Source organism: Mustela erminea, chromosome 5, assembly GCF_009829155.1.
Source record: "Mustela erminea isolate mMusErm1 chromosome 5, mMusErm1.Pri, whole genome shotgun sequence".
Lineage (NCBI taxonomy): Eukaryota > Metazoa > Chordata > Mammalia > Carnivora > Mustelidae > Mustela > Mustela erminea.
The window spans coordinates 24876605-24891685 of record NC_045618.1 but is presented as its reverse complement, the minus strand read 5'-3'; the positions used below and the strand labels follow the sequence as shown (position 1 = coordinate 24891685).

Here is a 15081-nt window from a genome sequence, read left to right as displayed (position 1 = left end):
GTTGCTATGGCCAGTGTCAGAGAAATCACTGCCTATGTTCTCTTCTAGGATTTTTATGGTTTCAGATCTCCATTTTAAGTCTTTAATCCATTTTGAGTTTATTTGTGTATATGATGTAAGATAGTCCAGTTTCATTCTTCTGCATGTGGCTGTCCAATTTTCCCACCATTTATTGCGGGGTAAAAAATGACAATGAAGGAAAAGACAAACACGTGGACTCTAAACAATATGATGCTAAGCAACCTAAAAAGAAACCAGAAAGTACATGGAGACAAATGAAAATGAAAATACAAAAAAAAAAAAAGAAAGAAAGAAAGAAAATGAATATACAGTGGTCCAAAACCTATGGGATGCAGCAAAAGGGACCATAAGAGGGAAATACATAGCAATGGAGGCCTACCTCAAAAAAACAAGAAAAAGCTCCAACAACGTAACCTTACACCTAAAGGAATTAGTAAAAGAAGAACAAAGACCAAGAGGAGTAGAAGGAAGGAAATAGTAAAGACCATAGCAAAAATAAATGACATATAGACCAAAACAAAACAAAACAAAACAAAAGTGGAAAAAAATATTTGAAACAAAGAGCTTGTTCTTTTGAAAAAGATAAACAAAATTGATAAAACCCTTAGCCAGGTTCATCAATTTAAAAAAAAGGACCCAAATAAAACCAGAAACAAGAAAGGAGAAGTAAAAACTAACACCACAGAAATACGAAAAAATTATATGCCAACAAATTGGACAACCTAGAAGAAATAGATGAAATTCTAGCAACATACAATATTCTTAAATTGAAGAAGAAATAGAAAGATTTTCTATAGAAAATAGAAATGGAAAATTTTCTATTTCAAGAAGAAATAGAAAATCTGAACAGACTAATAGTAGCAAATTTGAATTGTTAATCAAAAAACCAAATAAAATAAAAGTCCAGGACCAGATGGATTCATAGATGAATTCTGCCTAACCTTTACAAGAGAAGTAATACCTATTCTCAAACTGTTCTAAAAAAGAGAAGAGGAAGGAAAGCTTCCAAATACATTTTACAAGCCTCCTTTATTCTGAAATCTGATTTTGTATCTGCACAAAAGAAAAACAGCTATGGCAATTATCTGTGCAGATTTAATTCTACTGTTAAATAAAAAATCATCTTTGTGCTATTCCACAGCCTTTCATAAAAGATAATTTAATGGGCCACTGTATTTCAGATTTTACCACATACAGCAAGTCATATATAAGGTAAAAGGCCTGGAGTAGCACAAGCAAACAAGGGTAGGATGGTAGGACAGGGTGGAAAGTAGGACCCCCTCCATACAGAGAGGGCCAGAGACTGTTCTGAGCTGTGCAAGGGACAAAAGAGCAACCAAGAAGGCTGCAGCAGTCACCACACTTGTACTTTGCTGGCAGATCACTCTTTTAAATGTGGAAGCAGCTTCAAATTTCTAGACAAAGTGCAAACAAACAACTCCTACCACTTATAGTCAACTTCAAGGTCAGGGTGGGGGGTTTGTTTGCTGGGAGACTCTATGCAGGCTGGGGAGCCTTGTAGCCCCCTCCACCTAATCCTGCAGCCCCAAGGTAGCTTTGCTCTTGTGCTCACCTCCTCTGCTACTGTCCATCTCCTGCAGGTCTCTGGAAGGAAATTATTACCCATATCTAGATAACTATAGCTAAGAAGCAAAGCCTTCTATCTTTTCCACCATGAAAGAGACACTTAAAAGGATGACATTGCTCTAGTTACACATTGCTCAAACCATGGCACTGTGAGGGACAAATTAAAAATAAACCATTTGTATAGCTCTCCACCTTACTCTGGGAATTTCCAAGCAGTGTGCAGGTCAGATAGGTTGGGACAAGGAAGAGCTACATGTAGACATCCAGCAACTTAAGATTCAGGAGGTTCCAAGACCCCGTTGGGTTCTCAAGAGAGGAGCTGTCACCTTGGGAGGTCACTTTGAAGATATCCACTGGTGACACCCTGGTACTATGTATAAATCATTCAACTTCTACTTTGTGGGTTGGTTGGGTGTGGAGAGGAACAGGCTTGCAGAGCACTTCACCACAGCCATTATAGCCAAGCTGCTGTGCCTGTGTGCTGGTGATAAAATGAGGTAGGCACACAGGTATTATCCTCCGGATTCCTTCCGATCTTTAAGACCTTTTTTCAAAGAGATTTAACACTTTTACCAAAAAAAGAGAAGAGGAGACAATGCTGATTTTGGATGTGACTGTGTTAGAGTGTGTTGTGTTCTTAGGACGCGACTGTGTCTTGGACATTGTGTGGGATCAGGTAGAAAGCAAGGACTCCACCCCACCACGGTACCTATAGACATCTGTTCAAATCCCAGGTCTACATTTATGGGCTAAAATGACCCTGAGTAAGTCACTTAACATTGTTTGCCTCTGTTTCCCCTCCACACAAAGGAAATCAGGATGCGGACCTCATAGGAAGCCCCTGTCCAAGCTCCTAGCACAGTGTCTGGTCTGATGTTAAGTACAGAGTACAAGTTTAGGTCCTTTTCCCTTTTCTCTGGTTCCTTCCCCTTAAGATACACTTCTTGAGGTGTGGTCCAGTTGCCATGTGGTGTTCTGTTTAAAACACAAACACCCAGACTGCTCCAGACTGCGGACTCTGGACTCCAGACTACGGAGAGTAGCCCACCACCTAGCATGGGCCTCACACACTCCTGCTATTGAGTAAATCAGTAAATGCATGCATGAAAAAGGAAGGGAATTCACCTTCTTGTTCTACCACCTGGCCAAGATTAATCTCCCTATAAGAGAAATAAATTTGACTCAAGTATAGAAGAAATGGAAATACCACTTTGAGCGTTTTAGACCACATGTCAAAATCATGAGTCAGAGTGGCCATTTTCCTCTGAGAATGTCCTCAGAGCATTGCCAGGCATGCTCTGGTAGGGACTCTGCTGCGGTGTCCAACTGTACTGCTCAGCCAGAGCCGGAGTAGGCTCCTTTCACTCCTCCTGCATTTTGAGGTCAGTGACGTGGGAGTCATCTTTAAAGACGGATGGGAGCTGTTACTGTTTGACACTTTGCATACCCTCCCAATCCTTCCCCAACCAGCACCCAGATGTGGCTACAGGGACCTTCTCTGTGGGCTCCTCAGGCTGCCACCACCCATCAGAAGGCTCTAGGTAGCATTGGTTCCACTTCTGCCCATGATGTTGCTCATGACCCAGGAAGCTGTGTTGCAGACCCAGAATTCTTCCCACTACCTTAAATAGAAAAGCCCATGGGCTCTGCGTTGCTTGTAGAATATCAGAAAGAAGAGGCTGATATTGCGTGAGTATCACTTAAAATACAATGCGACTGTTAGAATGCCTGTAGTCTGAGATGAGTGCAGAAGAGCCAGGCTGACCACCTAACTCTGGGGGTCCATGGGTTTGCTTTCTAGGACATTGCCCAATACACTCTTTGCAGGTGCCCCCAGCTCCTCAGTGCTCATCCACTTTGAGTTTGAGTTCTTTCTACCATCTTGACCCCTCCATCAGAATATAGACATATCCCAGCATTCACAAAGAACGAATCCTACAAACCCTAACATTGGCTCTTCCCAGTGACTGTGCAATCACTGGTGTGGTGGGAAACTACAAGGGAGAGGTCAAGTAAGAATCAGAAACAAGGTCTTACCTCAAGTGGCAGAGCAGGCTGTGTTTGCAAGTCTGGAGGAGTGAGGGGATGAGGCAAGGCAGTCGCTGCTTCTCTCCCTGAAGGTCTGGGTGGGCTCTGTCCCAGGCTCTGCTGTGAGTGGCTCTGTACAGAGCAGTTCTGTATGGCTGCCTTTGGGATCACACAACTCATCCAGGGCACCTAGCGTGCTGAGCTGCCTGGCCTGCTTCCTCTAGCTCATCAGGTCTGTTTTGACCAAGTGTTCAGTCTCAGCCCCTGCACGCTGCTGCTTTCCTAGAGTGCAGTATTCCTCTCCCCTCCCCTCTCTGTTATTATTATATAACAATAATAACCATATTGTTATTATTCTAATTCCAAAGGCCCTCAGATAGATGCGTCTTTGCTCGAGTAATAGTCAACATCTGGAATACTGTTATTATCCCCTTCTGAGAATTGTTACCACAATATCAGGAGTAAAATAGTAGCCAAAATTAAGATGTCATCTTTTCAGTGTCATTTTTTCAGGAAATTTAAATTCCTAAAGCAAAGCAATCAAGGACAGTGTTTCCCCTCTCTCTTTTTTTCATTATTGCTCCCTTAAGGAGCCTTTTTAGACATTTTTAAATTATCTCCCTGTGACATTTTAATGCCACAGATATGCTGTATATTTGTTTATGTACTGTCTATATATCAGTGCCTAAGTATGTTTTAGGTATATAAGTAAAATTATTCCTGGGCCTTTTTTTTTTTTGCCCCAGAACCAATATTCTAGGCCCTTGGGGTGCTATCTTCTCTATGGAGAACACGTGTCTGAGAGGTGAAAGTGTTCCTCCCAGATCCAGTTTGCCCAGGACCTGACTCAGGTTGTAGACAGCCTGTCTTAGACCAGGGTGGAAGTAGAGTTGCCAGATTTAGCAAACAAAATATATTGAATGCCAAGTAAAATTTGAATTTCAGATGAAAAACATAATATTTTTAATAAAAGTATGTCTTATGTGATATTTGCACATCTTATATTCTGTCTGGTAAAATTACTGGTGTTCTGGGGATAGAAACTGCACTTTTTATTAAAGTACAATTTTCCGGGGTGTCTGGGTGGCTCAGTGGGTTAAAGCCTCTGCCTTCAGCTCAAGTCATGATCCCAGGGTCTTGGGATCAGCTCTCTTCTCAGCAGGGAGCCTGCTTCCTCCTCTCTCTGCCTGCCTCTCTGCCTACTTGTAATTTCTGTCAAATAAATAAATAAAATCTTTAAAAAAAATAAAGTACAATTTTTCACAAACTGGAAGAGAATGTACCTTTGTTTATATCTACCTCCTGGGCCAGTGGACACCACTGGATCACTCCTAATAAAGCTTTGTTTAGGGACACCTGGGTGGCTCAGCCAGTTAAGCATTTGCCTTCTGCTCAGGTCATGATGCCAGGGTTTTGGGATTGAGTCCCGTGTCAGGCTCCTTGCTCAGCGGGGAGCCTGCCACTTCCCATGCTTGTGCTCTCTCTCTTTCTCTCTCTGACAAGTAAATAAAATCTCAAATAATTCTTTGTTTATATGAGCGTCTCATTTCAACAAATGTCATTAGTAACAGTCAGAAATATGATGTGGTTCCTTTTAAAATAAACTTTACTTTAAATTTTATGTGAAACGTGTATACTACGTACACGTGATGACATAGACCCGGGGTGAATCTAGTGGTGTGGAGGGCTCCACACGTGTCTCTTACTGTAGGTTGTGGGAGTAAGTCACAGGGGAAGAATGCTTTTGTGACATTCCTGCTTAAGGCACTGCAACAAAATGCAATTCTAAATGCAGCCAGCTAGAGCACTGGTCGTGAGACCCAGGCATCATATACTTTCATCATGCACAAACCAAAGTGCGTTATGCCTTTCCACACATAATTGGCGACCCATGGAAATGGTCGACTTGGGAAAGTGTGTGTCAGCTTGTCGTGGATGCCACAGTCGGGTGAGGCTCTGAGTCAGCACTTCTGAAGTTTGCTAATTAAGCAGTAAGTCTACTCAGCTGTGTCTACAGGAAGCAGAAAGGGGTGTGTGTTTAGAGAACTCTTACTAGTGGACTTAGCTTTTTCTTTGTAATTGCGGAAAAAAAAAAAAAAAAAAAAGAACTCATATGACCTAAAATTTACCATCTCAATACAGTAATGTTAAGTGGATTCACATAGCTGGTCAACAGATCTCCAGAACTTTACCTTGCAAAGCAAACTCTTTACCCACCGGACAGTTCCTCTTGTCTCCCCACACCTCCACCCCTGGCACCACTGTTCTGCTTTCCGTGTCTGTGAGTATAACTACTTTCAGGCCTCCAAAACATGGCTGTTTTCATGGAAAGCTAGCCAGAAGCTGGGGGAGAGAAGCTTCTGGACTGGAGCCTCTGGGGTGGTGCTGGCCTTTCTTGTGGCCTGCACGTGCAAAGTTGTTTCAACACCATGCAAAGCTGCCTGAGGTTTGTGGAGCGGTCCACCAACCGCTGGATTCTGTTGTTTGTACTTACCTGTGTTTCTGCTTCTACCCCAACCTAGATGACGCCAGAGGAAGGCATCAAAAGAAAATCCGAAGCAAGACTCAGAATTACCTCAACCTGTATGCTGTGGAAGGCCTACGCACCTTGTGCATCGCCAAGAGGGTGAGTGGGCGCCACCGCCACAGGAGCACGGGTGCTGACCGCCACCCTCACGGTGCTCGGCGCCTGCGTGGCACTCACCAGTGTGTCTCATGTAGGTTCTGAGTGAAGAAGAGTATGCCTGTTGGTTGCAAAGCCACTTAGAAGCAGAATCTTCCCTGGACAACCGCGAAGAGCTGCTTTTCCAGTCTGCCATTCGCCTGGAAACGAATTTGCATCTGTTGGGTAATTATGCACATGGGCAAGAGTTGCACCAAGCAGTGTGGAATTTGCAGAGACCGTCCTGGATGGGGTCCTGACATGGCTGTAGTCACTGGCAGCTCTGCACCTGCCGGGCATGGTTCAGGAGCTGCCTGGTCTGATGCTAGCACGGCCCCCAGGCCCAGCCACCCCTGACAGAACATTCACAATACAGCCTGTCTCTGTGATATTCCATGTGTCCCACCAGGCACCCAGTGACACCTGACTTGCCTCTCCTTAAACCCTGCTTTTCCACCAAAAATAGAGATGAGGGCTCACTCCACCTCCTACCCCTGACACAAAAAGAAACTGTTGGACTCCAGAAATGGCTGCACTTTACATCTTATGAATGTTTCATAGATTCAATTTGGATGAAAAGAAAACGAGCTCATTTTTGCTAAAATGTGCCCATTTGCTACTGTGGTCACATTAGTATATATAAGAATATTTATTTTAATATTTAAAATATTTAATACTAAGTTTGTATTAAATTAGCTGAGTCTTTATATATGTGCTCTCTGTGACCACAGCAGGAATGGATTGTGATCAGCACACAGCCCATCCCGTGGTTCCAGTAGTCAGATGGTATATCTGGGGCATGGAGAACCTGGAGTTCATCCCTCTTCATTTAATACAGAAAGGCTGTAATTCATTTGGTCTTGCTCCCTGGATGAAGGAGTTGGGCTACCTATGTATCTGTATATGCATATCTAATATAATGATTAATATGTTCCATAGCATAACAGACACAATATAATATTCTTTTTTGCCTGTGCTGTCTTATAGGCAGGCATGCACTGCTCAAAAAAGCCCCAAGATTTAGATGCACAGAGATCTCATGAGCAGTATTCCTGGGAGGGTGATTAAATGAAACTCTTGAAAGACAGCTGTGCTTTTTCTAGCCTGCCAGGTTTTGATTTACTGCACTAGGACTATTCATATCTAGAACATACTTCTCCAGAAGACTCTGTTGATCATACCTGTGGGATAGACAGGGGTTCCTGCTGGTCTTCCTGGCCCATAGACAGGTTGTACCTGTCTTACTTCTCTGTCCCTTCACTGCAGGGCACTCTCCCTGGAGAGCTCTGACACTCGAATGGAGTAAAATTTGCTTCCCCAGTCCTTTCTTCCGGTGGGCACTGGTCCTACTCTGTGGAGCAAGGCAGATGGAATCTCTTCCCTTTTCCACAGGGTGAGACCTTAACTGTTGGAGGACTTGGCTGTGAGTCCCCATGCTGTCCACCTATATTTTTAGGCACCCCTACTTTTCCTTCTTTCAGAGTCTACAAGCCTTGCCTTGGTTGTCCAGTTCTGGCTCTGTCCCCTAGAGACCATAAGACCCTGGGCAAGTGACACTGTCTTTTTGGCATCCCAGTCTCCTTGGCTGCCGGGTGATAATCCTGTGGGGAAGAACAAAGCGGGTGCCAAGTGAAGCACTAATGAGGTCCAAGCACAGGGTCTAGTATTCAGCAGCACATGGTGATGAGTCTGAAGTTACTGCCTTCACATATGGGGAATTGCTTTCTAGCTTGGATTCTGATATTTGCTTGGGCAACTATGTAAGCATCTAAAAGTAAGGTTTTTTACTTATCCCTATTCCAGTTTTTTTTTCTGTTGGGGCTGGGATAGTAGAATTTTTCAGCATCTTGATTCAGCCACATTCTGCTGTCATCCTGAGTGGATGCTTATCTCCAGGGATGTGTCAGATGGCTCTGAGGTGAGTCAGTGAAGGAACTACTGGAGTGCCCATAGTGGGCACCATCAGTGTGCTGGAGTCTGGTCATGCCTGCTGGGGAGAGCCTCTCCATACATTTTCAGTAATTTTGCAGTCACCTATTGTTGTTTCGCATAATTTCCAGGAATTTTTGCATAGCTTTTTAATGCTGTTGGTAGTTTGACATCAGCCAAGGTGGGTGTATTTGTACTACAGAAATGGGAAAATGCAACAAATCAGCTTCCCTCCTCCTAGCTGGTTGTTAAACACTTAGCATCTCCTGCAGCCTGGGCTATTTACAGTTCAGATGATGAGCCAGCCTGAGCTGGAGAATAGGAGAGCCACCGCCTTAGTGTTCACCACAGCTTTATCCACAGACACTGTACTCCAACTCCTCTGATTCATTTTTAAGAAATGTAAAGTAAGCCATTTATATATATATATATATATTTTTTTTTAAGATGTTATTTATTTATTTGACAGAGAGAGAGGGAAGCAAGCTCCCTGCTGAGCAGAGAGCCCGATGCAGGGCTCGATCCCAGGACCCTGAGATCATGACCTGAGCCAAAGGCAGAGGCTTAACCCACTGAGCCACCCAGGTGCCCCAAGCCATTTATATTTTTAATAAGCCCACAGCCAAATACTGTTTCTAAATATTTTCATTTATATTCTTACATTAAATAACATCAGAGAACTACAGAAGAAGGGTCACCACTTACACTGTGTGCTTGAAATTTCCTTTTCCATACTGTTCTGGCCAAGAACCTTAATTCAAAGGACAACATTCTGTTCCCTTTCCCCGGCGTTCCTGTTTGTTTTTCCAGATGTCATCTGGAACTCCCCTCGCATGAAAGGCCACCTGACATTTGTTCACAGTGAAACATGGTGGCACAAGCTTGAACCCTACTACCTACCCTGTTATAACACTCAAAATGCCAGGTCCTCCCGAGGCTCAGGCTGTAGAGAGGTGGCATTTACTCTAAGTCGCATAGATTCTATTGCTAATAAGCTACCTTAAAGAGCTAAAGAAAGACCACTGTGCTTCCAGGTAATTTTTAAAGGACTGTTCCCTGAGATTTATCTTTATCCTCAGCTCAAACACTTTATCCTCAGATACTCTTTATCCCTAGCCATATTTCATGCTGAGATAGACATACTTTACATAATTTTCTTTCTGAGTTCAATAATATTCTGTGTTTGATTCAAAGCTGCACATAGAGGTTAGGATCAGCAACCCAGTCAGAGCCCATTAGTTTGCTTTATTTTCAGGGTGTTAGATTTTCCCCGAAGGACTGAATTTATCTCTGAGTCCATCCCTGCCTTTTTTTTTTTTTTTTCTCTCAGAGGACATTTATCAAGGAGCTCTGGCTAAGCAGCCAGTATACAAAGGTAGGGAGTTACAAGGCCCCTCTAGGAAGTTGCTGTCTAGTGAAGGATGGGTAAATGGCTGAATTACACACAAAGCTGTGTTCCACAGTCGAAGTTCTCCTAGAGCAGCCATACAGGTCAGAGGTTTGAAGCACGAGACATACTGTATATGGAATACTGTAGCCCTTGCATTGCTAACTAATCTTTCACACCTTTGCTTCCCACATCTGTATGGTGGGGATAATTGTAGTACTCCAATGTTAGGGATGTTGCAGAAACTTTTGCCTGGCATTTAATAATTCATCAGGGTGGGGCACCTGGTTGGCTCAGTGGGTTAAGCCTCTGCCTTCAGCTCAGGTCATGATCTCAGGGTCCTGGGATCGAGCCCCAAGTCAGGCTCTCTGCTCAGTGGGGAGCCTGCTTCCCCCTCTCTCTCTGCCTGCCTCTCTGCCTACTTGTGATCTCTCTCTCTCTCTGTCAAATAATAAAAAATTTAAAAAAAAATTCATCAGGGTTAGCCATCATTATGATTATTCCATAATCATTGTTGTTATTAAGTATGAACAAGATTTTTTTTAGAGAGAGAGAGCACACACAGGGGGAGGGACAGATGGAGAGACAAACTCTAACAAGGCTCCGTGCTGAGCACAGGGGCCCAATGATGCAGAGCTTGATCTCACGATCCTGAGTTCATGACCTGAGCCAAAATCAAGAGTTGGATACTTAACCAACTATGCCACCCAGGTGCCCCTGAATAAGACATTTTGAGTACATGGAGGCAGACGTGATCATCCCTCCCCCTTCCCTTGGATATTCAGGAATGTGCCACAACATAAGTGATACTTAGGATCCCTTGGTAGATATCAGCTCTGCTGGATGGTGAAAATAGGGAGCCAGAGACCTAGAGCATACTGTTTCTTCCCGTCCTAGAACCAGGGGTCTGGGGGATGGGAGAAGGTCCAAGACCAGATGGCCTTCCAGTGCCTGGGTTATCAAAAATATGCTCACAATGAACATGGAGCATAACATGGTTTTATTCCTAAGCAGACTTTGAGCTCTACACCCCTGCCTCGTCCTCCTCTTGAGGACTCTGTGATTCAGAGCTGAGGGCAGCTTGGGTGCAATATCTTGTCCTCCTTTTCTGGGCCCTTAGCCTTCTGTTCCCACTTAGGCTTCTGGTGCATTCAAATAAAAGATAGGCCCATGTCCAACACACTGCACAGACTGCATGAGATGTAAGAGAGAAGACTGCCACTTACCCTTGAGGGGCCTTCTGGAGAGCTGGTCCAACAGGCGTGTGACTTGTGAAAGTGCATTATAGTATATACTTAAGAAATGCATGCTTTCTGTACACGTATTATGTTCATGTACATGTACATGACTCCACCCTGCCAACTCATCTGTTCTAGGAGGAGAAAGGAAAGTGGTGTCTATTTTAGTCATTCAGGCTGTCATAGCAAAGTACCACGGACTGGACAGCTTAAACAGCAGACATTGATTTCTCACAGTTATGGAGGCTGGAAGTTCCATATCAAAGTGGCGGCCAGTTCGGTTCATTAAAGGACTCTCTTCCTGGCTTGCAGATGGCAATGGTGAAGGTGAATGGTGGAGGGAGATCATCTCTCTTATGTCCCTTATTTTAAGGGCATTAACCTCATTCATGAGTATTCTACCTTCCCACCTGATGCCATCACAGTGAGGGTTAGGGCTTCAATCTATGAATTATGGGGGTAAGGGGACACATTCAGCCTGTATCAGCCTCTCAGCACAGGGAACAGTGTGACATAAAAGAGAAGGGCAGGGCCAGTGAGGTGTCCTTGGTCAGTGCTATACTTCCAGAGGGAAGATAGAGACCATCTCATTAAGTTGGCAATGGGAAAAAAACTGAGGGTGACCTGTAGAGCACCTTTCTGCACTGGGTATAAAATGTGTCCCAATGTACAGAAGACTGTGTAGGGAGACCCACTGGTTATTAATTATGTTTGTGGGAAAGGTACATTCTGGGTAATGTTGATTTTGAGAAATAATGGGCTTGTGTGGTCTGCTTAGGCAGCTCACAGTAAACACTGCTGAGAGCATAGCTTGTGGATGTCATGGATAATTTAAAAACTTCTTCATCCTTCAGAATATGGTCATTCCTACCATCTCCCCATAAGCTTGGTTTCCAAGTTATCTGTTATGTCAAAAATTAGCCGCCTGTTAGGAAGCATTGGAAGTGCTTTTTTTCGTAAGTACAGAGAATTATGTTCGGTGCCTCACAGCTATTCTGACTCATTCTTGACTGTGTGCGTGTCAATCGAGGGAGATACTGAAAGTGTTCACAAGGGTCTGGAAATGAGTCATCATCCACATGAGAAAGGCACCAAGCAGGTCCCAATCTATGGGGTCATGCTAGCATCGCTGCTATGTTGGAGTGGCATCCCTGCTCCATAAGGGTCTGAGGGCATGTGCGGAGGGGGCTCACCTACACTTGCACGTTTGACCAGGTGCCACTGGGATTGAAGATCGCCTGCAAGATGGAGTCCCAGAAACCATTGCTAAATTGCGTCAAGCAGGCCTGCAGATTTGGGTTCTCACTGGTGACAAACAAGAAACAGCCATTAACATTGCCTATGCCTGCAAACTGCTGGACCATGACGAGGAAGTCATCACCCTGAATGCTGAGTCCCAGGTATGTAGGTTTCCAGGAAGCTGTGCTCTGCCTGGGGCAGCTTCATACCCACCCAGCCTCATGGCAGCAGGAATGCCTTCCGTTTCTATGCCCTCTACCTCTGTGTTTACATCTGTGTTGGGTTCCTTGCATGTTTCTTACCATTGCCTAGAAGGATGTGGGATTTGATGGGATTTCTTAATTTCTAAGGGATGCATCTCTGGTCTTTATTAATGCAAAGTTAAGTCTGATTTTCCCTGACATATTCATGTCAACAATATTGGAGAATTGTTTCATGAGTCACACAAGTCAGCATACCAGTCCGTTCAGCACTGATATACTCAGGATGGGATGGGTCGCCTTGCGGACGCTTCGCTGGGTACCTAGACTTTTCATCCAGTCACATTTATCTATTTAAATCTCCAAGTAAGTAGGGTGTATCTACTTCTCATAAACCTGGTCTGGGCTCCGATTCCTTGAGTGACCTCCCACTTGAAACGTCTTTTTGAACTGTATGATGAGGTCTGATTCTTTTTTTCTTTTTCTTTTTCTTTTTCTTTTACAGATTATCATTTAGCTGTTACATTTAAGATGTGTCTAGCCACAAAGGTTATTCCTATGTATTCTTCGAAAAGCTTTGTAGTTTATTGCTGTACCTTTAGACATATTCCATTTTATGTGGAATTTTGTCTAAGGTTCAGGTCAAACTTCATTCTTCTGCATATAGCTCACTCATCCAGCACCATTTGTTGAAAAGCCTTTTTTTCCCACTAAATCATCTTTACACCCTTGTTGAAAATCAGTTGGTCATGTTTTTTAAGATCTATTTCTGGACATTCTATTCTGTTGCACTGACCTGCATGTCTATCCCTTCACCAGTGTCAGGCTGCCCTGTGGAGTTTAGAAGTCTTAATATTGGTAGTTTTCTTTCTTTTCTTTTTTTTTTTTTTCCTGATTATTCTTTCTGTTTTCAGTCCCTCCATTCCCTTTCCTGCCTTCCTTTGGGTTCCTTAAAACATTTTTTAGTAACATGTTTTAGTATCCTTAAAACATTTTAATATATCTCATTTCTTTGATAACACTTTACTTGGGTTTTTAGCTTCTTTTTTTTTTTTCCTAGAAAATAGAAAATACAATATGCATTCTTAAGTCATCAGTACAATCAGTATTTACTACTTCAAGTAGAATGAAGTCTTGTCACACCATGTGTCCCTTTACCTCTTTACTTTGTAGGCATCTTCTATATGAAAGCTACAGAGATGGAAATCCTTGTCAGATAATCTGTGCATTCAATCAAAAAGCATACTTTAAAGATGTCAAAAGGGAAAGAATAGCCCATTTTATTTATGTGAATATTGAGAATTTCTGTCACACTTCTTTCATCCCCAGTGTTAAAAGCATCCTTGTGGCATTTTTTTTCTTGTCTGAAAAACTTCCTTCAGCAATTCCTTTAAAGTAGGTCTACTGCCAACAGATTCTCTTACTTTCCTTTGTTCAGAGAATGTGTTTATTTCACTATGGTTTCTAGGTGAAATCAAGAGTCATCCAAATCATTGTTACCCTATAGCTAATGCAACATTTTTATCTGGATGTTTTGACTGATTGATTGATTTTGCCTTTAAGCAGTTTGTTTATGGTGTGTTTGGGCACAGAATTTTTCAGATTGATACTCTGGGATTTGCTGAGCTACTTGAATCTGTGGGGTTATGTCTTTCACTAAATTTGGCAGGTTTTTAGCCATTTTTTATTTCTTCAGACATTTTTTTCTACACTGCAATTTCTCCTCTTCTTCTGGAAGACTGATGATATGAATGTCAGGTCTTCTAGTTTGTCTCAAGGCTCCCTGAGGCTGTCTTCATTTTTTTGATTTTTCTTTTTCTCTTGGTAAAATTGGTTAATTTCTATTGATCTTTGAGTTCACTGACTTTTTCTTCTGTTATCTCCTTTCTGCTGTTGGGCTATTTAGTGATGTTTTAAAAAATAAACTTTATATACACAATGGTTTTAAATTTATAGAAAAATTGGAAAGATAGTATTAAAAGTTCCAAAATAATCCACACCAAAATTTTCCTGTTATTAACATCTTTAACAGTAATCAATGAACCAATATTGACATGTTATTACTTACTAAAATCTATACTTGGGGAGTGCCTGGGTGGCTCATTGGGTTAAGCCTTCTGCCTTTGGTTTGGGTCATGATCCCAGGGTCCTGGGATCTAGCCCCACATCAGGCTGCCTGCTCAGCAGGGAGCCTGCTTCCTCCTCTCTCTCTGCCTGCCTCTCTGCCTACTTGTGATCTCTGTGTATCAAGTAAATAAATGAAATCTTTGAAAAAATAAAATAAAATCTATACTTGGGGTGCCTGGGTGGTCCAAGATTAAGCATCCAACTCTTGATTTTGGCTCAGGTCATGATCTCAGGGATGTGGGATCAAGCCCCACATTGGGCTCTGTGCTGGGCATGGAGCCTGCTTGAGATTAATAACAATAATAATAATAATAATAATAATAATAATAATAATAATACTTCCTCCACCTCTAAATAATAATAATAATAAAGAAAATAAAATCTATGCTATATTCACATTGTCTTAATTTTTACCTAATGTCCTTTTTGTGTTCCAGGATCTCATACAGAATATCACATTATATTTAACTGTCATGTTTCCTTGGGCTCTTACTGGCTGTAACAGTTTCTTAAATTTTCTCTTTTTGATGACTTGAGAGTACTAATCAGTTATTTTAAAGAATACCCTTATATGGGGATTGGTCGGGTGTTTTTCTAAAAGTGCCTAAAGTGCCATTTTCATCATTGTATCACATCATATTAAAAAGTACATTCTATTGGGTG

At 42.5% G+C, this 15081-nt stretch overlaps 1 protein-coding gene across 5 annotated transcripts in view; it reads left to right on the top strand.

Moving 5' to 3' along the window:
• ATP10A (ATPase phospholipid transporting 10A (putative)) overlaps positions 1 to 15081 on the top strand; it is a 194018-nt gene that overhangs the window by 160898 nt on the left and 18039 nt on the right. For all 5 annotated transcript variants that reach the window (XM_032342292.1, XM_032342293.1, XM_032342290.1 and 2 more), the window contains exons 11-13: positions 6159 to 6262; positions 6358 to 6484; positions 12068 to 12252. In XM_032342292.1, the coding sequence (XP_032198183.1) occupies positions 6159 to 6262; positions 6358 to 6484; positions 12068 to 12252 (416 nt within the window). The remainder of the gene's footprint in view (positions 1 to 6158; positions 6263 to 6357; positions 6485 to 12067; positions 12253 to 15081) is intronic.